We start from the raw sequence: 26,440 nt of genomic DNA, 5'->3' as shown, positions 1-26,440 counted from the left end.
TTTTTTTTTTTCTTTTTTTTTCTCCGGGCGGCCCCGGCGGCTGCGTACTGGCTGTGGGATGGGAAGTGAAGCCCCAGCGAGCGGCAGCGGCGGGGCTGTGAGGAGCAGCTAGTGGGAGGCGGCGGCGGCGGCGAAGGCGAGTTAGTGAGCAGCTGGGAAGAGCGGAGCCGGGGCGGAGTACCTGCAGGCACGGGCGGCGGATTCACCATGGCGATTCGCAAGAAGAGCACCAAGAGCCCCCCGGTCCTGAGCCACGAATTCATCCTGCAGAATCACGCGGACATCGTCTCCTGTGTGGCGATGGTCTTCTTGCTGGGGCTCATGTTCGAGGTGAGACCGGCCCGCGCCCCAACCGCCCACCTCACCGCCTCCTCCTGGGCCCGGGCTGCCAGCTCAGCGGGTCGGCCCCGTACCGCGGGGAACCCGGGCCGGGGGGACGTGCCGGCCCCGGGGAGCGGGCCTACCTGGCCCGCGCCTGCTGGGGCTGCGGAGCCCCGGGGGCCTGGCCGCCGCTAGCCTCCCGCCGGCTGCGGCCGGGGCCGGGGCCAGCGCGTCGCCCCCTCGGCTGCAGCGCGCGCCTCCCCTGCCGCTGCCGCCGCCGCCGCCCCCCCCTCCCGCCGGCCGCGCCGCGCCGCGCCGCGCCGCACCGCGCAGTTCCTGGTTCCCGCGAAGGGTTACGTGGCAGCCGGCGAGGGGCCGGCGGGCGGCGGGGGCGGCCCCTGCGTGCCGAGCTGGCCGCGGGCGGTGGGCGGGCTGCGGAATGGCCGGCGCCGGCGGCCCGGCGCGTCCAGCTGGCCAGGCCGCGGGGCGGGAGAGCGCTTGGTGCCGGGTGCGGGGGCCCAATGGCACGGAGTCTGGCGTGAAACCGACGGAGCCGGGCGCCCGCTGCCCCCTGGATGGGCGGTGGCCGCGGGGCAGCGAGTGATCGCCGCGGGATCTGCGCTCCGAAGCGCACCCGATTGTCTTAACTCCTGTCTCCCAAACTGGTATTGTTACCAGTGGCCGAACTTTTTGCTCTTACACTTGCTTTTTCCTTAAAGAAACAAAATCTGATACATAAATCCAGGTTCTGAACAGCAGTACCGTGAAGTCGAATAATTTCCTTTTCGTTTCTTGAAGTAGGAGAGGATGAAAATGTCAGGAGTGTGTAAATTCTCCTCCCACAGAACGAGTATTGTGATGACTTGGTTAACAGCTGTTGAATGTGGGTAATAAACTTTGCAAGGTGAACGTGTAACATCCCACGGCTTTCTTTCCCTCGCTCCCCAATACACACGCCCATTCCTAATTTTTCCGTTTTAAATTTTTCTCTGTAGCTCCTGTACCCCATCAAATATACTAATTATCTTACTTGATTATTGTCTGCCCTACTCCTGAGATGCAATGTCAGTGAGGGCAGAAAGTTTTGGGTTTTCTTAATCTATTTCCAGCGCCTAGACTAGTGCCTGGCATAAAGGAGGTGCTTGCAAAATATTTGTTTAGTGAGTGACGTTAAGAATTCTTGAGAAAATCTGGTGGAATGAGGTTGCCAGTGGCCAAAACAATGAATAATTTTCTAAAATAGAGCCTATGTGGGTTTTAAATGTTATTAAGTAATCTAATTTTTTTTAACGTATTTTTGCTTCTCTTCAAACGGGCTTTTCTGAATCTAGATGTAGATGTTTTTAATTCTTAATAGTGTTCTCTTAGTACACTGCTAAGGAGGTAGTAGGCATCCTGAAAGGGAAGGTAGAAGGAAACTAACATATGTCACATACTTCGCTTTAGGCTGGGCCTGTGCTTCTTACTTACTGAACCACCCAAAGCCAAACCCCAGTTTTTCTGCGCTGTGTAAGGAAATACCACCACCTGTGCTGTTCTCACAGACATTGTTGCAAAAATCAGATAATATGGTGTGATAGCATCTCATGGTTTATAAAGTACTATATGAATGTATGTGATACTAAAAATGCACTGCCTAACATTTGTACTCACCTTCCAAATTTTACATTTAGGTATACTTTCTGCTTTGATATAAGTAATACTCGTGTATATGCAATATTTTGGACAATTTTGTAAAACTTGTCATAACCTGTCTCCACATGGTAGGAATTCCTACCTTTAAAGACATAATTTAGGAGTAATATTCCCTGCAAGGTATTTTGTAGTGCTTTGTATGAAATGGAATATAAATCAGAAATGCTGACACTTAGAAATGTCATAACTTTGCTTCTATGTAAACTATTTCATGTTCTCTTACCACATTTCTAGGGAAGTTCACCACCTCCCTGTACCTTGCCCCACATGTCAATGATTTGTTAGCAAGGAGTGGATGTTTGTGTACATCTGTGTACCTTTATGTACATCTATAAAATTTATAATTTGAAATAGATACAACCAAGATCTGAACAGAAATTTTTAAAGTCAGTTCAAAAAAGAATGTTAAAGTAGTATACAGAAGGAAGTTTGTGCAGTTGTACTGCATTTTTCTCACCGTACATTGAAGTTTTAGGATTTGAAAGTGTGTTTTCAAAAGGTGGGAAAAATTTCACTAGCTTAGTTTTGCTGCTTGACCTTTAAGCTAATTGCTGCTGAATATCAATATTAATGTAACTATAGAATGCCAGTGTCTGTGCTAGAATAATAGAGAAGCTGATGTTTTTGCAGCAGAACTGTTAGGCCTTTTGTGTAAGTATATTGAGGAAATGTCAGAGTGTCTATGGTGGAATTGACAAAGCAGTAATAGATACTGCACTACTAGCCAAAATGAGTCAGTACAGACGCTGAAGCTAAAGGGACTTCACGGCTCTGCCGCTTGCGGACTGCGTGACCTTGGGCATGTCATTTGACTTCCCAGAACTTGTTTCCTTTTCTGTAAAATGGGGCTCATCAAATTACTCTGAGAATTAAACTAATATGTATAAGGCCTAGTTCAGAGTTTGGCTTACAGGAGGCGTGCCATAAATGGTGGCTCATTATTCCTTAGGTGTTTATCAAAGTTGGAAAATAGAAGACAGCATTTTTATGTGAGAGAAGGGTCCAACAGTTGGACACTAAAGAGATTATATATACTGATCAGGCGGATAAAGCAGTAGTTTGTTTTGAGGAAACGTAAGAGTTTAATTTCCAGGGGACTTCATGTTACCAAAAATTGCTGTGAAAGTTGAAATCATGTTTTTAGTAGAGTCAGTATCTGTCCACATAATGCAGATCAGGGTATGTAATTAATGGCTTCATATTCCGGTTAGGAAATTTTAACAGACAAAAGATAGAAGGATACTTGAGAAACATTCTGAAAGTGAGGATACAGAAGAGGAGTTAGGGGTTTCCACGAGGAGTATTTTCTTCTGGATCGGAGTTACTTTCCAGATACTCAGAAGTCCGGATTGTTTGTGCCATGCGAGATTTGGGGGACCTTTACAGTTAAACTATCACAGAACAGTCTTGAAGGCTTGTTTTATTTTTAAGCCTGACTTGTCTTAATGCCAACACATTTTCTTTTCTTTTCTTTTTTGTTTTGAGAACTTAATTTTATATAAGCTGATGGGGAAGTGGGATTTGCTATTTAGAAATTGCCTTTGTCTTTCGGGCACCCAATCAGTGTAGTAGTCACACCTTCCGCTAACAAGTACAAAACAGTTAACATCTCTGTATGACAAGAAAAGATACCAAGCCCCAACAGGTAACCACACAAGAAATATTTTGGTATTCCTGATATTGTATGTCAGGAATGCAGAATTAGATAATTTTTTAAAGTTTGTGATAACCTACTTAATGTGTATCTGAATAAGTCTCATTCTTTCTTACTAAGTGGAAAGCAGTGCTTTAAATGTCCAAAACGGTCAAAAGTTCAGTTATGTTTACTTTTGAGGGCATTATATATTTCTGTAGCATATATTATTCCAAGCTAATTTGTCTTACTATTGTTTAACTGTAATATTAGTTTAGCTAAAACAATGCTGGCTGGGGTATGAAGCTTAGGAGGCCTAGAAATTACTAAGAGCATGATTACTGGCTTAATTTTTCTATTAACTTTTGGGGGTATGTAGTTTATTTTTCCTTTTATTCTACTTAATGTCACATGCTAAACTAGCTGGAAGCCAAATTTTAATTTTATTTGGAAGCCTAGCATAAAAGGATAATCTAATTTTTGTTGCTTTGGGAATTTGATATTAAATTTATCTTTGAAGAATTACACTTGTCAATTGTAAAGGAAACTTAAAAAGGTTTTTTAGCAATGGTAGTGGTGAGTTCATGTTCTGAACTAGAAACAGGGATGTGGAGTGTGTGTATGTTTATGAAGCCTAAACAAAGATATTAAAAAATGAAATTTAGTAATCAGTCAACTTTATTAAAAATAGTCACATGAAAGCAGTGTTACCCTAGAAACTCATGTCATCATTCTCCTCTAATTCATACATGTGAATGACCCAAAGTGTGATACAGAAAAGCCTTACTGGCCTTTTTCAGTCAAGTGACCTTTCTGTATCTACCTCAGCAAAGTGACTGTAGTGGCCATGCCCTGGACTTTATCTCACAGGCCTGCCGTGCTTCCAGATCCTGAATTCCAGCAGGGCAGAGCTCAGCTACAACCTGCATGTTGTTCCTCTCCCTCCTGCTGCTGCTGCTGCTCGTTTGCCAGCTCCACCCGGTCCAGGCTTTTACGGTGCCTGGTCCCCTTTCCTTTTCTCCAGTATATTAGCCCCCTCGTTGCTTTGCTTTTCGTCCTGCAGACTTTAACTACTAGTCCAGACTCCCCAGGCCCTCAGCTGCCTTCCCTTCTTGGTCTTTCTCCCTGTTTGGCCTGCAGATATCCAACCATGGATCCAGCCTGCCATCTGTCTTTTCTGTGCCTCCCCATTTGTGGATCGTTAAGTGTTGTCAGAGAAAGTAGTGCATTCACGCTGATGGATAATATTACACAGCAAAGGTCCCTAACCTCAGACAACAGTAACACCCAGGCATCTTTTTACTTTTCCCTGGCCAGCTCCTTTCCCTAACTAGAGACATGTTCATCATTCAAGTCCCCAACTATGCTTAACAGTGGTACTCCATTTTTTATTTCCCACAGGGAAAGTAATAGTTCATCAGATGTGAATGTCTTCATTTCCTTGCCTTTTGAACTTATCTGTCTGATCATTTTTGCCTTCTGCCTGGTCTAAGATGAAAACTGCTCAAGATTAACTTTTAGCTCTAGCCTTATATTTCATTCCCTTGCAGATCTTTCCATCCCTTTATACCCTTATATGTTTCAATCCTCCCTGGCCCTGGCTCGTTTCCTGATTGCCCCCACACAAGTTCAGTCTCTCCCATCATAAAACAACATAAATCTGGACCTGGCGCCTGTCGCTGGGAACCATTTGTTCCTCTTGTATTCCACAGTCCACTGTGATGTGGCTTTTGCTCTCACTCCTTCATTGACATCACTCGAGCTGTGACCACTGATGACTTCTTAAATTGTCCGGTCTGCGGCAGCCTTTTCCCAACGTCGCTTTTGAAACTTTGACTTTATTAACCACACTTTTTTGAAATGTTTCCTCTTTGGCTCTGGGGGCATCGTGCTCTATTCTAAATCTGCCTCTCTTTGATTATTTCTTCTTTGGCCACTACCTTTTTCTCTGCTCTCTTCACAGTTCTGATGTTTTCCTACTCATCGGATCCTGTATGCGCTCTGTGGATGATTTATATACTTCTACAGCATCAACTCTGTGCTCTTGTAAATAGACTTCCAAATCTTTAACTCTGGTCTCCCTGCAGAGTTCCCGGTGTGGGCCTTACCTGCCTGTTGGTCTTTCCATCTGTATCTCTCACAGAAATCTGCATTTATCTAAAACTCATTCTTCTCCTTCCCCTAAACCTGCTGTTTCTCCTGTATTCCACACCTTTACTAATAGTATTGCTTTTCATCTACTTGTTGAAGCATCAGTACATAATCTTTGATTCTTCCCTCTTGCTTACTAAGCCTTATTCTGCCTCAAAAGTTCCCCATCTGTCCAGCTGCCACTGCTTAGTTCAGGCCTCTTGTCTTTCACGTGGTCTCTCACAGAGCCCTTAGACTTGACTTGCATCCTTATTCCAAGTTATATTTTATCTAATGTTTATTCAGTGATACTGATCAGTTGCCTGATATGTGCCATGTGCCATGCTAGGCTCTCAGCATGTAGAGGTGAGCAGAGACAGGCGTGGCCCCAGCTACTATGGAACCTACTTCCTAGTGAGTGAGACAGCAGTTATGAATGTAACCACACCAGGAGAGTGTGTTTTGTAAGAAAGGAACACAGATCCCTAAGGTAATCTAGCAAAGGAAATGACCTACCCTAAGAGGCAGGGAAGGCTTCCTTGAAAAGGTGAGGTTGAACTGAGATCTGAAGCAGAGAGGTTTCCCCACAGTGCTGTAGACGGAACTGCCCTGCGCTGTGGTGGGAGGAGGGAGTCCAAGAGGAGGGGCCAGACAATGGAATGTGATGTGGGCCATGTTGACATTTTGTTCTTATCCTAGAAAGAATGGGAATCCAGTGAGGGACCTTCGGGGCAGGGGTGGAGGGAGGGTGAGTGTGGGAATGGCAATGATTCTGGTTGCAGTGTGGAGTCCAGATCCAAGGGGACTTACCCCCGTCAGCCATCTTCCCAGAGAGCTCCTCACACTGGTCATGCTAGAGTAAAATGTAAACCACCTAACTCAGCAAGCTGGGCCCTGTCTAGCACTTGGTAACTTTGCTGGGTCTTTCTACCCCTTCCTGCTGCGCGCCCATGCCAGACCCCCTGTTTCCTTCTCCTCCACCTTTGCCCTCCTGTTTCTCCTGCCTCTCCCCAGCCCCCTTTATGAGCCTCGGGGACTTGTATTTTCCAACAAGAGACAGCTCCTGCACCACATGCCCTGAGAAGCCCTTCCAGAGCCTGCCTTATTCCTCAGCCCAGGAAAGACAACAACAAAATGCAGTGTTTATCCTGCGTTCTCACTGGCACTGACTGCAGTCTGTAACAGCTTGTTTACCATCGTCCAGACCACACTTAAGTTTCTAGTCATCGGGATTATGTCACTCATTTTTGTTATCCTGTCTTATGTGGCACAGTGCCTGGTACCTGTAAATATCAAGTAAGTGTTCTATTTTTCTGTTCTGACCATTTTACTTTTACCAGTAATCAGATCATTTAAATATTTATTGACCATGTAACTATGCCAGGTGTGTGGGAAATTAACACAAACACTCCACAGATCCTGCCTTTGATCCATTTTTGTCATGATAATTGTGCTTCCTTTTCTTTCATTAATTTACATTTAAATTTTTTCTTGAATAGAATTTTGTGTTCTATATACAGATCTAGAGTAGAGAAACATTATTTATCAAAACACTGTTTACTGGAGCTACAGTATCTCTTGAAATCTTAAAGATAGGAGTGAATTACAGTCTCATCCAAACTGTAGAATGCTCTGGTGGATTATGTTAACTTCCACGCTCACCTCCTTGATGATCAAGAAGTCCAGTCAAAAAAAAAAAAAGAAGTCCGGTCAAGCCTGTTGTGGTGCCACAGGGACTTAGATGTTTGGACAGAACTTGTAATGTTCCCCCACCCCCCAATTTGCTATTTGGGAGAAGGTCACAAATGAACTTGATCTTTTTTTTCTTTCTAGGTAACAGCAAAAGCTTCTATAATTTTTGTTACTCTTCAGTACAATGTTACCCTCCCTGCAACAGGTGGGTAGTTTTCTTTTGGAATTTTCTAATTCAGTAGAAAAATTCAGTTGGACAGACCTGGAAATTTCCATGAACACTAGGTTCTTCATTATTTTCACAGATCTCATTCATGATGAGACTGAACATTATTTTGATAATTTTGTAATGCAATATCTGATGTTTTTGGTTGACTTCACCCCATATATTGTATGAAAATCAGTTTTTATGTGTCTGATGTTTACTGTATATTTTTGTAAGTGGGCTTGAAATTCCATCAATGAACCTTTTTTAGCCTTCTCTTCCCTGTGATCTTTTCATAAGAAAAATCCTAAGAATAGATATTTTATATTTGTTTAAAGTGTCATTGTTCAATCAAGGTTTCTAAGGGCACAGTGTTCAGGTTCAGTTTTTCTGACCTATAGGTTATGTTTTGGACCTGTAATAACAACTATCTTAATAAGCCCATTTAATTTTCATTTTTTTACTGTGCTCGACCATTCTACCTGTCTTTTTGATCAATGAGCTCTAGGAGTTATCTGGTAATAGCATCCAAACTATACTTTTAGGTTTTATTTCAAAAAGTTTTCCTAAATGACACTATGTAAAAATCAAGTTGTTATGGGAAGTTGATTGTAGTTGAAGACAGTAATAAAATTAACTAGCATGGGTGAGGGATGAGGTATTCAGGTAACAAAATATTAACATATTCAGGCAGTAAACTTGCCCCAAGTGTCTATTTAGAATGTAAGATAATTATACAACACTGAGTTGGGGTTTTGTTCAGTTATATCATTTTGTAAATATTTGATTTAGTAACTCAGGTATCAGATTACTCAAAACCACAAAGTTGTCTTGAAATTTGAGTATGCCAGAGAAGAATAAAGCTCTTTTATCAATTCACAAGCATTTGATTAAGATATATTCTGAAAAATGTTAGCAATTTTAAAGATTAAAAACAATTTTAAGTAGCAGTTGCTTCTATCTCTACTGCTTAGAGTTCAAAATGAAGTCAAGCAGAAGTTAAGTCAGCTTTTCCATCAGAATCGTAAATGTGGTGTCCAGTTTGAATGTAGAGCTAGTAGTAGGAAGTTTCCACGGTTCTTTGAAAAGACAAGCAAATGGGTTAAGTATAACTTGTATAACCTAATCTCTACCCCTGAGGTAATATCAATTTTACAGTCTTCCCAAGGATCTGAGCGTGGCCCCCTGTCCCTGTTTTTTTGGTCTTTGACACTGTAACTAACATGTGTCCAGTCTTTGTAAGTAATTTCTGAAGCTTTAGATAATCTGACTTCTAGATAGTCTCCTCAATTTTCATCACTTCTAAGACTTAGGATGTCCAAAAACAAATTACCATGACGTTTCTGTAGAGTTTATTTATTAGGTTAGTCTTTTCTTGTTTGTTTCCATAACTGTTGTATTTAGTGCTGTTTTTATAATCTTATGTATATTTTTGTGTGTGTGTGTGTCCTGTCCTTTTTGGCCTTCAGAAGAACAAGCTACTGAATCAGCGTTCCTTTATTACTATGGTATCAAAGATTTGGCTACAGTTTTCTTCTACATGCTAGTGGCGATAATTATTCATGCCATAATTCAAGAGTATGTGTTGGATGTAAGTATACAATCTTGGAAGTCTATACTTTGCAAAATACTAGCTCTCTGTACTATGATAGTCATATATTAAATATATTTTATAATCTTAATTATTAACAATTGTTTTTATTTTTAGAAAATTAACAGGCGAATGCACTTCTCCAAAACGAAACACAGCAAGTTTAATGAATCTGGTCAGCTTAGTGCATTCTACCTGTTTTCTTGTATTTGGGGCACATTCATTCTAATATCTGTAAGTATGTACTGTGGTTAAATTTTCATCTCAAAGTGTTTTATTATATACTCAGAACAGAAAATGATGTCCTATTTTTAATGCTTATATAAGCAAACCATGAACCTTAGAAAATCCTTCCTCTGGTACTGTTTTAATCTAAGATTAGGAATTCAGTTGAACTAGTATAAATCAAGTTTCATCAGTAAGCCTCTCTTTTAGTTAGTTTTTATATGCCAAAGATTGCCTACTGTCTTTAATGTTTCAGAAAGCTTTACTCATTTTTAGCCAATCTGAATGTTTTCATATCTTGTAGTCATTTGCAGATATCTGTATTAGCAGAAAGACGTCAGTGACACTTTTACTAGGTTACATAAGTTGTACTGTTTCCAGTCATTTCCTTCTTTAAAAACAGTCCAGATATTTTCTGAGAAATTAAAATACTGATTGACTTTTCCAGTAAAGCTGTCTAAACCTTTTAAGTGTATCATTCTGACTACTGAGGGAAAAGATAGTGTCTACTTTAATATTAGTAATACCAATCCTTTAAGTTTAGATGAAGCCCAGAGTTTACATATTTTTGAGTTTATCAGGACACATAATTTTTTTTAATCACCTATTAGAGATGAATAAATAAGCAAAGTGAATTTTCCAGGGTACAACACTTAAGACTGGAGATAGACTAAAACTCAAATCTTTCAATCCAGTGCTTGTTCCATTTTAAACTGCTGCTTTAATAATACTTTATAGATGCATGTAAAGTTCAGCTAACATCTATATTATACATTAAAAAACTTCTGTATTGCTGTAAAAAAATCTATCTTGTACATTTAAAAAAACATAAACGTGTTATGTTTCAGTGTGAACATATTAAGGATAAATTTTTCTTATATGCATATACAATAATTCTCACTAAATAGATGTGCTTATCTGAGAAAAAGATTTGGTTAGAAAGTGGACATAATCCTGTAAAACTTGGCAGCTCCTTGATCTTTTGTTTCCTGTTGGGTGCCGCCTCTCTTCTGAACCACTCCCCCTTCCCTGATTACCCACAACAAAATTCATCCCTCTAGTAGCTGAAGTACCTCAGTTAAGTACCATTCCTCTTTTTTTTGGTGGTGGTATGTTTGTTTGCATACATGTATTTTTTCCTCTGCTGGATTGAAAGAATTTCAAAAGCCAGGAATTACGTCTTCTTTGACATCATGTCACTCATACTGATTTTCACTTCACTAAAGTCAGCAATTCAACTGAACTGAAAATAACTAAAACATCTAAAAAGTGTGACTTCAGTGGGCTCTTTGGAACTTGATGTGGAAAATTGTAAATGTGCAAGAAATACAAATGCTGTCTTATTTTCTAAGAAGTTTGCCTGCTTGTTAGGCTAATTTTTGTATCTTCTTTCTCAGGAAAACTACATCTCAGACCCAACTATCTTGTGGCGAGCTTATCCCCACAACCTGATGACGTAAGTTGTTTTTAGCAGGCTTTCCTCAGTTAAGGACCATGGTCATGTCACTTGTAAGCAGGACTTGTTCTGGTTATTCTCTTTAGGACCTTAGGCAGTCACATCATAGGTATGTCTTTGGCAGTCCCATTACTGTAAGAAAAAAAATTCTTGTGTGCTTTTTTCACATGTATAGTCTTTTCAACACACCTGTTACCTTGAGAAAACTGATTTTAACCATAATTCTAGTTGAGTCCTCTGTCTTCCCTTTCTCTTCCCTCACCCTTTCTCCTCTTCACCGCTCTGTCTTCTACATTTTTCTGCTCCTTTCCTTTGCCCCAGTCTCTTCTTACTCTTTCTGTTTCTTATTCTCTTACATTATTAGCTTGAGGGCAGGGATAGCTTCTTTTTTATTTTCCCAGCCCCCCCAGGCTTCTGTTCAGTGCTGTTAAGAAGCTCAGGGGTTGCAAAGATGGGCAGCTAAATGATTGCTTCTTCAAGCCCAGCTCCAGTACAGCTAGTCCATGTTGTCCTTGCTACTTTCGCCTACATTGGCTTCTCCTTTCCCGAATGTGTCATTTTGGTGTATAATATTTTATCTATACATTGTCTTGGTGGTTCTGTAATTGTCTCCTTTATGTAAGTCTTCTGTCGTGCCCACGCTCACCAGGACTGTAGGGGCCTTGACAGCAAGGGAACTCTCCCTTTTCACGTGCTCTGTCGGGCCAGGCTGTAGGTGCGCGTCACCGAGACAGTGCGCAGTACACGCACCATGGTGTGCGAGCCGGACAAAGCCACGTGAGCGGAATAACACGGCCGTGCACATCACCCACTCTGCTGGGCCACTCTAACTTGAACGTCATCTTAATTCAGTGAACTGTTGTAGAATAGGATACAGATACCACCTTTGTGTGGGATTGTGTCTTCCCCGTCTCCCCGCCCCCCCCCCCGGGATTATTCAGATTGGCTTCATGTTTTCTATTTTAGACCTTGGAGGAGAGGGAGGGAGAGCAGAGAGAGCGGGGGGGGGGGGAGGGCAGAGGGGGGCAATGTAGGGAGGAGACGGGATTCTAGACTGACGGGTGCGCCTCCTGGGCCAGCTCCTCTCTTGAATCCTGGGCTGCCTCCATTTATTCGGGGCTCTCAGTGACTCAGCCGGGTAGTTACTCTAGTTCCCTAAGAAAAAAGCCAGGGGCTGTTTGAAATACGGATTATACAACCTGTGCACCTTCATGTTTCCTTCAGCCTTTCTGCCCTTCCCACGTCCCTTTTGATGAAGCCTTAGCGGTCTGAGACTCGACTCCTTCGAGGCGTGTTCCTTACGTTCTCTGCAGCTCACGCGGCACACTTGTCAGTGTTAATTCACTGGATGAGGGGGGCTCTGTTTCCTTGCAGCTCGCTCGCATGTTAGCAGGGTTCTGCGGATAACGTCTTCACTTGTGCTGTTTAATCCAGGGGAGCTGACTGATGATGGGAGACCCTGGGGCGCTGGGGGAAGTGGCGTTGGAGTGTGGTTGAAAGTGCACAGGGTATCTAAGGGGGCCTGAAATGATAACACAGAGGTAGCTACTTAGTATATCTTGACTTCCAGTATTTGTTTTTACTTTATTCTTTAAAAAATATTATGCTTTAAAAGGTATTTTTTACTTTCTTGTGTTGTGCAGATTTCAAATGAAGTTTTTCTACATAGCACAGCTGGCATACTGGTTTCATGCTTTTCCTGAGCTCTACTTCCAGAAAACCAAAAAAGTAAGTGGAGATTTTACAGTTTCAAAAATTGTCTTGTCATTTCTTTCCTTTTTTTTGAGAAATCTAAAATTGAACATTTCCTCCTGTCTCTAACCTCCCTCTCACTTCAGCTCTTCCCCCATCATTCTCTCACCACCGCTCTTTCCACAAAGACTGAGCATCCTTAAGTCTTTATTGGAGAAACCTTTAGTCATTTTAACTTAGAGGGGCATCTTACATTTAAAGATCTTACATTTAATTGATCACTTTAAAATTGTATTAGCGGTAATTTAAATTAAAATTTAAACAAATTTTGAAATGTGATACTAGTTTTATGTTATTGATATTCTTATCATTTTCACAAGTGAGACCAAAAGGCTTAATTAAATTATTCTACAACTTATGATACTGTATATAAGTCCCGAAGAAAAATTCAGTATTGAGAAAAGTAACCCATAGTTAAATATTCACCAGTGAAGCTTTTCCTGAAATAGGTGGGGGAAATGTTTATTTGTTTTAGCAAGTGGGGAAATGTTGGTTTTGTTTGAACAGCCCGTGAGCGGCTGAGCACTGCGGTGTCTCCTTTGTGGTTTCGCCCTCGGTGCTTCTGAAGTCAGGCTTCCCTGGTGTCACAGAGTTGGACTTTACTTCCATTCCAACTCTTTCTCCTCTCCAGCCTGTACTGGCTCCCTACTGATTCAAACCACAACAGAGCTGCTCACCTGTGCGCTAAGTGTTCTCCCTTCTGTGCCCCTTTCCCTCTCCTTGTGCCTCATTCACATGGACATCCTCCAACGCATCAGTTCTCTTTTCTGGAATACCTTTTCCCTCTGATAAATTAATCAGGCGCTTTTATTCTCTTCGAGAGTGGAGGAGATTCTTTAAAAAACCCCATATGTGAAATGATCTGTAGGTGGGGCTGTGGATAAGAGAATTTTAGTTATGAGTTAACCATGAAGTTGAGTGATGGTACATGGGGGTTCATTATACTCTCTGTTCTGTGTGTTTTACATTTTTCCACTTTTAAAACTTTTTTTAATCCCCTTACTTTGAGAAGGTTTCCAAAATAGAAGTGTAACCACCCTTCCGGTGACTAGTTTATTCCTGCCTTCTCAAAAGCCACAAACGCTTATTTCTATATGTGCTGCAAATAGTTAATTTATGAGTATAGGTTCTTGATTACTACTGTTTCATGTCTGTATTTTTCTGTGTTCTGTGTCATCATGAATGTTGTCTGCTACAATTAGAAAACACCACCAAATTCCATGTATAAAGTATGAAGTCCGTGTATAAAGTAAGATGTTTTCTGGTTGATTGTAAGAATTAGGATGAAGAGCCTTCAAACCTTTGACTTAGAACTGTCTTAAGATAAGATAAAATTCTTAGGCTCACAATTTCCAGTAACCTGTCCATATTCAGTAAGCACCTAATGTGAGCCATGGATGTCCTACAGCGGCTCTGTCCAAAATAGTAGCCGCTAGCTACATTTAAATTAATTAAACACTTTCTTGGTCACACTAGCCCTATGGCAGGCACTCATTCGCCACATGTGGTTTCACTGTCTGCCATTTTGGATCAGAGATAGAGAACGTGTCTCATTGCAGAGCATTCTGTTGGACGGCACTGCTGAGACCATCACAGTTCCTTGATGTCTTAGTACCATGGCCCAAATGTTTAAAACTCTTCATGTACTTTTATACTCACAGGCATAATACAATATCTCCAGGTTTCATTATTAATTCATATGTCTGTATCTTGTTCATTGACCATGTAAGTAAAGAGGGACATTTCAAAAATAATTGTCCATTTTTGTTTTCAAAGCTCATTTCTTATCAATTCCTGCCAGATGGCATTTCTCCAGAAATGCAATCTAATTTTTATGGAATAATTTGCATAACTTAGAACTTAACTGAAACTATTTTTAACACCTACATATGACAGTTGAAAGTAACTGTTGCAAGTAATTAACATAATTTTAAAGTAACAGCTGCATATGTGTTAAACAGTTTCTTAAAATTTATAAAAATTATTTTTGGAAGAACTCTTTACTGGAAAAAACTGGTGCAGTGATTGTTTTGATCCGATCCTACAGAGAAATGAAGGAACACTTAGTAGCGGTTCAAGAGGTGTGTTAGTCACAAGTTACTCAGTTTCTTATAAGAAGAATATTTTAATTACATGTAATACATATGCTTCAATATAAACAATCTCTATTTTTGCCCAGGAAAGGATTCAAAATGTAATTTCTTAGCCAACCTGAATATATGAAGTTTCAGGGAAGTGTGGATGAAATAGCCAAGTGTTTTCTTTCTGATATTCAGTTTATTTAGTTTAATTATCTCTACATATAATTGCGTATCATATAAATTGTATTAAAGTAGAAGAATGCTTTTTCCCCACTCCTACTGCAGGAGGGTTATATTCACACTTTTCATGTGCAGCTTTGTTGTTAATATCTGTCCTTCATCACTAAAGCTACTTTTTGAATCATCTCAGTCTTTCCAGAGTACATCATTGCTTCTGTCTTGATTCCTCCACTAGACCTCAGTAGCCATTTAGAAATGACACTGATTGAGGTTTCCAGGCTCTGTGTCTTACCCAAACATGTATTTGTTGTTGTTGTTCAAAATAATCGGTATATTGACACAACATTGTAAAATGACTGTAACTCAATAAAAAAAAGTTTTAAAAAAAACACTTTATAGAAAAAATAGTAATAATCAGTATATAGTGTGAGAGTTTTGAAAAGATTTAAATATGAGATGGTTTCCTGTGTTTGGGCGTACATGTGATACTCAGTTTAAAGTTTGTTTTTTAGTACAGAGTAGTTAAGAAAAACACTTTCTTACAAAAAGAGAAATTAACTAAAGCATATGGCTGACCTTTTTAATAAAAAGATGTTGGAATAAAAATGTCACCTGGTTATTTATAATTTTAGAATTTGATTTACTTGTACTCTGTTTCTTAGATTTTTCCATGAAAAATGAGACTATCAGAATTTTAAGTCATCACTGCATGACATCATCCTTATATAAACTATTTGACTGTTAGTGTTAAGGAGCTTGGCCACGCTTTTCTAGTAACTCATTTTCATTATATATTTTTTCTGTTCAAGTATTTTAAAAGTTTATTCATCTTTAAACAAACAAATAAGCAAAACCTCGGTTCTGGCTCCTGGTAGAGTAAGTTTATTAACATAACAAAATCATGGCATGATGTGCAAAAATGTCATGAAAACCAAAATAGCTTTCTCTCAGCCACTTTTATACTCACCTAGTCTCTAGATTCTAGAACAGTGGTGAGCTGGCCTTGAGTGGCGCTGACTCCCTAACTGAGATCTGTAACCTGGCCTGTGAACTGGTCCCAGGAACAGCCTCTAAGAGCACTGGTGTTTCATCCAGCCTCATCTACTGTCCCCGATCCCCACACCTCGTGGAGACATTTGAGCCTCAGAGACCGCGGTGCTGGGCAAGGTCTTTATTGTTGGCCTCAGACATGGAAGCAACCCCACCAGTGGAGCTAACCTCATGAGAGTTAGACAATGTCAGAGGAGTTTGGCCTAGAACAGGGCTGCTAAAGGCAACCATTTACTAAATGAAATCTAGATTACATTTCTCATTTTAAAAATCATGCTACATCACCCCCATTACCTTTGAATTGTTAGAATAACATGAAGTGCTGTTAACCTAGGGTGTATGTTCTCCAGTTCACCACACTCTCCACCACTCCCTGTGGTGGACTAATCTCTGTCACTCATTTTATGTTTACTTTTTCTCGGTTAGGTTTTGAGTGTGCAAACATTGCTTTAGAGACACTGGTCAGTTTGTATAAGGCTGAAGGGAACGTTACTTAGAAAAAGGTTTCTTGATTCTCTGTACTTATGAAAGTTGAAGACAAAACTATGGCAGAGCTCTTGCTGGACATTGGATGGTTGTGGAGATGGATGCTGTGATACATTTTAGTCTCCATTATTGATTTAATTGGTTGACTACCAGAAGCAGGGTAAGATGCAAGTTGAACCTGCATTGGGGAGGAAGCTCTGGGCTTTTCGTTACTAATGGGAAGCAAAACCTTGACTCAGTTAGGTTGAGATTTAAGGACAAAAAATAAAAGAAACGGAATGACTTTTCAAAATGTAGTCTGTAATTTATAATTTAGTGTTTTTAGATTTGTGAGAGGGAAAAAAGATAGGTAGCTTATGTTGTCTGCTAAATGACATATATTTAAAACTTATTTGTGTTTCTTTTTTTTTTAACTTTTTTTAATCCTCCTAAGTTACATTTCTGTAAAATAATTTTTCCAGCAGTTATTTCAGCAAATTAGTTTTTTATATTGACTTTCACAAGTTTTTATGTAATGAAATGAGTTTAGTGTTCACTCAGCAATTAAACTAAAAAGCTTCTATTATAAGTTTTGAGTACCACCCCCCCCCAGTATTATTTTCCCCTCTGAAATTTGGAACGTTGATTAGCACACCTGAAGGAATATGAGAGTATTTCCCATACATAGTCACTGACATGCCACCTTGCTGAAACTTAAAATGTTTTACTTATAATTACAGTGAAAATTGAAGTGTTTTGTTGTGTACGATCTAAAATCATGTTGTATGATGTGAATGGTATATACACCACACTTTGGGAAACACGTATACCGTGTATGTATAGTGGCACCTCTATATCCATAGCATATCACATTGCTTTTATAACACTACTGAGCTGGCTTAAACGATAAAAGAATTAAGAGGCTTCCTTGTGGTTGAACTTCAGCATGTTATCTCAACACCTTTCTCCCTCTCTCCTTTATTAAGGAGAAATATTTCTTTGGAAGCTTGAAAATTATGTGGATCTTCACACAGTCTATTTTCAGAGATGTTTCTCACCCCAGTTGGAAGAACCCCTGTAAACTTGGTACCATGCCTTGGGAGTCTTCCCCAAGAGTCCGAAGTACAGGACTCTAGTACTGTTCGACTGTCATGTGTTCCACCTTTCTAGCACTTGATCTTTGTACCATGCTTAGTAAAAAAAAAAAATTTCAATTTCAGAACTATACTTGTGAACTCCGTTCTTTCTCAAGATTTGGTGAAATAACTCTCTACTGAGATGTAGGGGGCAAAATGGAAGACCAATAGAGGCGTGTGCTCAACTGTGCTATATGCCAGAGATGAGTCTAATGAGGTTCCAGACAAATAGGTTCCAGTCCGTTCAGTCTGCCGACATCAGCTGCCATTTAAATAATATTAATTAGATCCATAATACATGGGATAACCAACCAGGCTCATAGAGCCTTATAATATATATATGCCAGGCATTGCCAAAACAGAGTAGAAATTAGAGGTACAGACATTTTATAAGTTGTTTATTGGGCCTAGCACTGTTAATATTTTGCAGACATTTTTGACTACAACCCAAGGTGAAAAACTAAATTTTACCTAATTGTGTGTATGAAATATGGAGTAAAATTTTCATGAAACAATACAATGTGCACTCTAACATTTTTTATCCTATTTCATATTTTAAAAGATGTTAGGGTGACCCCCCCCCAAAGTTGATTTCGTGATCCACTTGACTTACATCTTTGAAAACCACCTTCTAAGATAACCAGGTCACTGGGGACTATGGAAGAGAAAAAGAGAAGCAAAAGTAAAATCTGGACCCTTAGCTTACAGGATTGTTAAGAAGAGAAAGAATATACACTTAGGTGGCATCCTAAGTGAGAAGATGAATTTTAACCTTCAGTTTTAATGATTTAATTGGCAATGAAAGGGGCTAAAAGTGTGAGCTAAAAAAACTGAATACGATTTAGGTGAGCAAAAGCATCTCCGCTGGCATAAACATAGCAATTTTCATATTAGAAGGTCGTGGTTATTAATATTGTATCATTTAATGTTTATTATAAAAAGAACTACAGACCTCAGTCCTACAAGGGATTTTGAGTTCATCTAATACCTGCAAACCCAGGTGTTATTCACGTTTTGCAGATGAGAAAGCAGAAGCCAGGAGAGGTTAAAAGAGCTGTGGCCAGCTAGGGTGAGCATCTGGGGAGGGTGCAGGCCAGAGTAGCCAGCGGGCCTCCTGCTGCTGTGAGAGTACATTTTCACTGCCACCCAGCCCCTGCGGAGCAGGACTGTGCCATCGTGTTTTAATCTATTATGCAATTTTCCATTTGCAGGAAGATATTCCACGTCAGCTCGTCTACATTGGCCTTTACCTCTTCCACATTGCTGGAGCTTATCTTCTGAAGTGAGTTAGGATTTTTCCTGCATGGGAATATGGACTGGGCAGATAGTATGTTAGTCTGTCTTAATTGATAATTAATCTTTTCATTGTAAATGTGCTCTTTTAACAGCTTGAATCATCTAGGACTTGTTCTTTTGGTGCTGCACTACTTTGTTGAGTTCCTTTTCCACATTTCCCGCTTGTTTTATTTTAGTGATGAAAAGTATCAGAAAGGGTAAGTTGTTGAGCCATTCTGTTTTCTTGTGTAATTAAAGTCAGTGCCTGTGTTGCCAAGGACCTTGTTATTGCCAAAGTCCGTGACGTGGGAAGTCATAGTGGTTTATAAGCTGTTGGTAGCTTTAAATAAAATCACACTGTTTAGCAATTGAAGTTGGTATTTTGTTCTCTAAAATAGTCTTTCTAAACTAGAAAGATATTCTATTAGAACTTGTAATTTTGAGGGCTTTTGAGGTTTACTTTTCTGTTATAACTTTCCATCTTGTTTGTGCACAGTTTTCTTTTGGAGAAGGAATAGTAGGGAAGAATGGATTTTCAGAAGAAATTGAAATAGATCATACAGCCTTAAATATATTAAAATATTTTGATGAGAAGATTGAATTGAAAACAAAATTGAAGCAGTAGGACTTACAAAGAGTGTGTAGCCTTAAAAAAAAAAAAAAGAAGCAAAAATAGGACTCATGAGAATTGTGTGCATAGCTTTTGTTCTGTTTTATCCAGCATTTCCCAAAATTGTTCTGTATACCAGTAGTTCTGAAGATCATTAACCGGTGTTACACAAAAAAAGAGATCAGCTAAACAAAAAAATCTTTCTTTACTGGACTTCCTAGAATCTTACATGTGCTGATATGTTATATATCTCCAAGAATGTGATAATATGAAGCATTTCCCAAATGTTATATTTCAGAATCCTTTTTTCAGAACAATAAGAAATGCTGTTTTAATATACATGTACTGGCTCCTAGAATCTTTTATCTTTGCAGTTTTATAATCTGACTTAATGACATTTTTCTCACAGATTTTCTCTGTGGGCAGTTCTGTTTGTTTTGGGAAGACTTCTGACTTTAATTCTTTCGGTACTCACTGTTGGCTTTGGCCTTGCAAGAGCAGAGAATCAGAAGCTGGATTTCAGTACTGGAAACTTCAATGTGTTGGCTGTTAGGTATGGTCAATTTAACTTTTTTCCCACTTTGCACTACTATGTAGTATGTATTAACAGTTTATGATATGAAAAAACAAAGGGATAAAGATGGGGGTTAGGAAAGATATTCATTTAATAATTAATTTCACACCTTTTGCAATTCCATGTCTAAATTGGGGAAGTACTAAAGCATTTATTTAACTTCTGCGATTAATTATTCATGGGATTATTTATTTAACATAATCTTGTCAACAGAGTGGGAGTTTAGCACTGAGTTAATACTGTAAAAGCAGGATAGACTACTTTATTCAGTGGCATTGTTTTGGTGCACTCTGATTTTCTGTTTATTTCTTCATATTCCCAGAATTGCTGTTCTGGCCTCCATTTGCATTACCCAGGCATTCATGATGTGGAAGTTCATTAATTTTCAGCTTCGGAGATGGAGAGAACATTCTACTTTTCAGGCACCAACTGTGAAGAAGAAACCAACAGTGACGAAAGGCAGGTCTTCTAGAAAAGGAACAGGTTTGTATTCAGTCAGCAGGGGAAAACCTGGAGTGGAAAACTTTTTTTAATATGGGATCCTATTTATAATCATGTCTTAATGAAGGAAAATTTATTCTACTTTTTAGCAAAATTAGAAACAAAATCATCTTGCCCCATCCTGCAGTTGGTAGTTCCCTGGGGTCAGCTGTCGCCCTTAAAGGTTGTCCCCTGACGTTTTCTCTCACAGGTTTTCCACGCTTAATCACTCTGAGTCTCTGTAGACCGACGTGTGCGTGGGTAGGTTTAGTGGATAACTAACCTGGAAAGTGAGCTTTCAAGCACTGTCTTACTCATATTTAAAAAACAAAACCTCTTTTCAGCCCCTTCTCATCTACCATTTAGTCCCAAGTGGAACAGCTTTTTGTGATAACTTCTGATTGAATGGTCTTTCGTTTTTGAGTCTGCATCTGATGTCTTTTCTCCTTCTGGCTTTTGATCAAAAATGCATTGACAGTGCAGTAATTTTTTCAACTTGTAATGTTAATAGTCAGAGCTGTAACACAAGGAGGGCCATGTTAAAATGTCTGTCATTGGTTTGCTCCTTACAAGCCTTCATATCTGATGGTTTATGTCCTCCAGCCCTGTCCTTATTCAGGCTTGGGTCAGCAACTCCTGACCCTTTGCACTTCATAGAAATTTTAGTTCATCTTGGCCAATTTCCACACAGAAAAAGAGCTTCACTGGGGTATTAGATTGAAATTACATTGAATCTATAGATCAGTTGAGGAAGAACTGAGTATTTCAGCCCATGAAGATGATAAAGACCTCCCATTTACCTAGATTATCTTTTGTTTCTCTCAGTAATATTTTTTAATAACTGCTTTTTTTGGAATAAAATTCACATACCATAAAGTTCACCCTTTAAAGTGTACATTTCAGTGGTGGTTAAGTATATTCACAAAGTTATGCATCTAATTCCAGACCTTTTTCATCACCCCAGAAAGAAACTACATGCCCATTCACAATTATTTCCCATCCTTTCCTGTCCCCTGCCCTAGCAGCCACTCATCTGTTTTCTGTCTCTATAGCTTGGCCTTTTCTGGACATTTCATATCAGTGGAGTTATATATTATGTGATTTTTTGCAGCTGTTTCTTTCACATAGCATGTTTTTAAGGTTCATATGTGTTGTAGCATGTACCAATACTTTATTCCTTTTTGTGGCTGAATGATATACTGTGTTTTGGTTAGCCATAAGTTGATGAATGGGGGTATAGCTAAGGGGTAGAGCACTTGACTGCATAAGTTGATGAACATTTGGGTTGTTTCCACTTTTTGGCTACTCTGAATGATGCTGTTAACATTCATGTACAAGTTTTTGTTTGAATACCTATTTTTTGCTCTTTCGGATATATAGCTAGAAGTGGAATTGCTGGGTCATACAATAACTGTATATTTAACATTCGGGGGAACTGCTAAACTGTTTCCAAAGTGGCTACACCATTTTACATTCATTGTTTTGCATGTTAATACCCAGTTGTCCCAGCACAATTTGCTGAAAGACTAATCTTTATTGAATTGTCTTGGGAGTTTTGTTGAAAGTCAATAGATCATAAAAGTAAGAATTTATTTCTGGACTCTCCATTCTATTCTGTTCATGGATATGTCCATTCTTAACGCCCTTGTCTTGATTACTGTACCTTTGTAGTAAGTTTTGAAATCAGGAAATGTGAGTCTACCCGTTAGGTTTTTTTTTTTTTTCATGTTTTGATTATTCTGGATGCCTTGCACTTCCATATGAATTTTAGGATCAGTTTGTCAATTCCTGCAAAAAAGCCAGCTGGGCTCTAATATGGATTATCTTGAATCTGTAGATTGCCTTAGGGTTTGTTAACATAGAAATCTTTCTGTCTATTTGGGTCTTCTATGATCTCGTCAGTTAAATTTTATAGTTAACAGTGTAAAAATCTTGGACTTCTTTATTAAATTTATTCCTAAATATTTTATTCTTTTTAATGCTATTGTAAATAGAATTATCTTCTTTTTTAATTTTTATTGAGGTATAATTGGCATGCAGCATATTCATTTCAGGTGTACAGCACAGTGATTGGATATTTACATATATTTGGGGGAGAAGTAATTAGGTTTATTTATTTATTTTTAATGGAAGTTCTGGGGGTTGAATCCAGGACCTTGTGCATACTAAACATTCACTCTACGAATTGAACTATACCCTCCCCCCTTAAAATTGTCTTAATTTCATTTTTGGATTATTCATTGCCAGTGTATAGAAATGCAGTTGATTTTTGCATATTGATCTTGTATCCTACAACATTGCTGTACTTATTAGGGTTTATAATTTTTAATTTTGTTATTTCATAGTATTTTTGTGGATTCCTTTGCATTTTCAGTATACAAAATCATGTCATCTGCAAATAGAGATAGTTCTACTTTTTCCTTTCCAGTCTGGATGTCTTTCATTTTCTTGCCAAATTACCCTGGCTAGAACCTCCAGAACAATTTCTAATAGCAAGAGCAGAAAAAAAACATCCTCATCTTGTTCCTGATCTTAGCAGGAAAGCATCTACTCTTTCACCATTAAGTATGATGCTACCTGTGAGCTTTTCTTAAATGGGCTTTATCAGGTTGAGAAAATTCCCTTCTATTGCTAGTTTGTTTGTAATTTTTATCAAGAAAGAATGTCAGGTTTCTTCACTTGCTTTTTTCTGCATCTTTTGAGATGATCAAATAGTTTTTTGTCCTTTATTCTATTGGTTTCATGGATTGTATTAATTGATGTTAAGCCAAAAATGCAGTCCTGGGATAAGCCTCACTTGATCATATATATAATCATCTTAGATGTTACTTGATTTGGCTTGCTGGCATTTTGTTGAGGATTTTTACATCTATATTCATGAAGGATATTGATACGTATTTTTGGGTGGTGCATTGATGTTCAAATGGAAGTCCAATCTTATATTCCTGGCATCAACCCAAGTTGATGATGATAATTTACCATTCTTGCAGGATTTTTTTTTTTTAATATTTTCTTAGAATTTTTGCATCTGTGTACATGTAAATGGTTGGGCTACGGTTAGCCCTTTTTTTTTTTTTTTTTTTTTGGAATATCCTTGTTAGGTTTTGATATCAGAGTTATGCTGGCTTTATAAAAAGTTTTGGGCAGTTTTGTCCTTTGTGTAGGATCTGCATTATTTCTTATAATGTTTGGAAGGACTCACCAGTAAAACTGTCTAGCCTGGACTCTTCTTTATGGGAAGTTTTTTGGTCTTTTAGGAGGGGGATTTTTAAAAACAGATTCACATTCTTTAATAGAGATAGGATTGTTCAGATTTTTCTATTTATTACTGTCTCTCTTTTGGTAAATTGTGTTTTTCAAGGAATTTATCCATTTTGTCTAAATTTGTAATGTGTATTGATGTAAAATTATTCATACTATCCTGTTACCTTAGTAATACCTGTAGAGCAGCAGTGATTTCCATTTTTCATTTCCTGTGTTAGTAATTTATGCCTTTCTCTCTTTTTTTTTTTTTTTTCCATCAGCCAAGAACCAACATTTGGCTTCTTTTGCGGATTTTCTGTTGTGTCATTTCTGTTTATTTCCCTTTCTTTAAGTTTAATTTGCTATTTTGTTGTTTGTGGTTTACCTTGTTGAGATGGATCATTGATTTTCATCCCTTCTCATGAATCACCTGCAATTAAGGGCAAACTTCCCTTTCAGCAATGCTTTACCTTCATTTTACAAGTTTTGATATGTTTTTTCATTATTGTTCAGTTCAAAATATTTTATAGTTCCAGTTGTAACTTCTCCTTTGACCGATGGATTATGTATAAGTACATTGTTTAATTTACAGATACTTGGGCATTTTCTAGTTTTCTTTTTGCTACTGATTTCTAGCTTAATTCAACTCTGGTTAAAGAACATAGTCTGAATGATTTCAGTTCTTTGAAGTTTGTTGAGACTTTCATTATGGCTCACTCAGCATGTGTTCAGTTTTGGTAAATGTTCCATTTGGACTTGAAAAGGTTGTATATTCTGTGTCCATTGAGTATTACGTTCTATAGACAGGTGTCAGGTCAGTTTGTGTTGTTCAGTCTTTTGTATCTTTACTGACTCAGTGGAAGGAGTTTTGCTTTTTCAGTTACTGACAGAGGGATTGAACCCAGGACCTCATTCATGCTAAGCATGCGTTCTACCACTGAGTTTACACCCACCCCCCTGAGTATACATTGGATTTTATATTTTCTTTTCTGAAGGTACCTTTATGTATAAAAATGTTATTACTTGCATTTATTTATCAAAGAAATTAACCTTGATTTTTTCTCTTTTCAGAAAATGGTGTAAATGGAACTGTAACTTCAAATGGAGCAGACTCTCCCCGTAAAAGAAAAGAGAAATCTTCATAATGAATTATAATCTAATTGATTAATGTCCCCAAAGAAATCTGCTTTTTACTGTATCTTTCAACCCTAGAGGTCTTTTTCTGTTCTTGAAAATACAGTTTGTGCTCTTTGATTCTTGCTATTGTACTGTTTCATGCATTTTTTTTTAAGGCATTTGAGGGGAGGATGAATTACTAAAAATTATTTTAGCTTAGATGAAGCTACCTGCCTTCAGAATAGTTTAGGGACCACCACCATATTTCATTTTGTTTTTTATCTTAGAGCATTTTTCTAATGATTTGGAGAGAGAACTATTTACAAAAATTCTACATATCAGTAATACAATTTCTTGCTCTCACCAATTTTTTATATTAGCAAGATGGCCTGTTCCAGCAAGGTCATATTTTTTAAGTTATCATTCAGGGCAAAATGGAAATACTTAAAGTCAGATGTCAAACTTTAATATGTTTTCAGTGTTCTCTAATTTTTAGGAATTTTTGTAGCCTTTACACCTGGGAAAAAAGATTTGTAAAGTCACCAAAATAATTGTGTACTTTATTTTATAGTGGTTGTTAATGTTACATCCCCATTTTTTTAGGGAAAAAAGCATACTTTGGTTATGACGTGTGGAGATTTATTACCATATGTATTGAATCAAAATATCTTATATTAACATAAAAGTATTTGTGAAGTAAAGTCTTTCTTGTGCATTTTCAACACTTGTAAACTGGAAATCAGAAAATTAAATATTTACTATAAAGAAGAAAATCTGAACATAGCCCTTTTTGATACTTTTATTAATAATGATTCTTTAATGGGGCTTGTCATAAGTTCAATATGCACAGCATCTTAGAAAAATAGTGTTTAACCTGAAAACCCCTTTAAAAAATAATGCCTACTTTATTTATATCTATAAGAAGGATGTTGGGTAAATATATTTGGAAAACATCTAATGCACTAACCTTAAACTGAAAATTCATGTGGATAAATAGTCTTAGAAAAGACAGTACTTTATGTTATAACTATAGCTTTGGTCCCATCTTTAATTGAGAAACATTTATCTGTATAAAACATATTTTTGGATAAATATATATATATATTTGTATCTCTACAGAAAGGCTCTAAAAAACATTTGAGTAAAGTATTTGGTTCCCTTTTCTATAATTATCCTTTAAAATCTTTGTAGCTCTATTTGGGTTTTTGTTGTCTTTACAGGGCATACATCACTCCTTTTGATGTTCACATCTTGCTCCCCTCTTCCCACTTCTGTCACCAGCTAATGTTTGCGCCATTTTTAGTATAAAAGTTGCAGACCTACTAGGTCTGCAGTTTAATAAGTTGCCATGCTGCTAGAAAGTTGTGCTTTCTGTTTCCAGCTGTTTACCTACTTTCCTGGAAAAGTAGTAGGTCTCTGTAGCATCATGGAGTCTGAGTGGAACCAAATCTCTGCCATTAAAAACTGGCATTATATTGAACTATACGTTGAGAAGTCAATCAGAATAAAAATTTTTACTTTCACAAGCTA

The 26,440-nt window shown here is 38.4% G+C and overlaps 2 protein-coding genes across 3 annotated transcripts in view; one reads left to right on the top strand and one right to left on the bottom strand.

Moving 5' to 3' along the window:
* The window catches only part of XKR9 (XK related 9), a 238,574-nt gene extending 238,253 nt beyond the window's left edge, over positions 1–321 (bottom strand). The window contains exon 1 of one of the 2 annotated variants that reach the window (XR_010378480.1): positions 182–321. The gene's annotated coding sequence lies outside the window, so the exon portion shown is untranslated. The remainder of the gene's footprint in view (positions 1–181) is intronic. The other variant, XM_031441483.2, reaches the window with a different exon arrangement.
* On the top strand, positions 199–26,440 carry TRAM1 (translocation associated membrane protein 1). The gene is made up of 11 exons (XM_010997552.3): positions 199–330; positions 7,613–7,676; positions 9,146–9,267; positions 9,385–9,501; positions 10,890–10,948; positions 12,592–12,676; positions 18,824–18,894; positions 19,001–19,105; positions 19,907–20,050; positions 20,394–20,554; positions 24,866–26,440. The coding sequence occupies exons 1-11, from the start codon at positions 208–210 to the stop codon at positions 24,937–24,939; spliced, it is 1,125 nt and encodes a 374-aa protein (XP_010995854.3). The 5' UTR covers positions 199–207; the 3' UTR covers positions 24,940–26,440.

Source organism: Camelus dromedarius, chromosome 30 (genome assembly GCF_036321535.1).
Source record: "Camelus dromedarius isolate mCamDro1 chromosome 30, mCamDro1.pat, whole genome shotgun sequence".
Classification (NCBI taxonomy): Eukaryota; Metazoa; Chordata; class Mammalia; order Artiodactyla; family Camelidae; genus Camelus; species Camelus dromedarius.
Note: the sequence above shows the minus strand (reverse complement) of the source record. Positions and strands in the feature narration are given on the sequence as shown.

What these genes read in the sequence shown, in the direction of transcription:
- TRAM1 (XM_010997552.3), top strand. Translation starts at nt 208, where the DNA reads ATGGCGATTCGCAAGAAGAGCACCAAGAGCCCCCCGGTCCTGAGCCAC. An exon ending in TGCTGGGGCTCATGTTCGAG is followed by an intron (nt 331 to 7,612) that starts GTGAGACCGGCC and finishes TTTTCTTTCTAG; the next exon opens with GTAACAGCAAAAGCTTCTAT. An exon ending in GATGAAAAGTATCAGAAAGG is followed by an intron (nt 19,106 to 19,906) that starts GTAAGTTGTTGA and finishes TTTTTCTCACAG; the next exon opens with ATTTTCTCTGTGGGCAGTTC.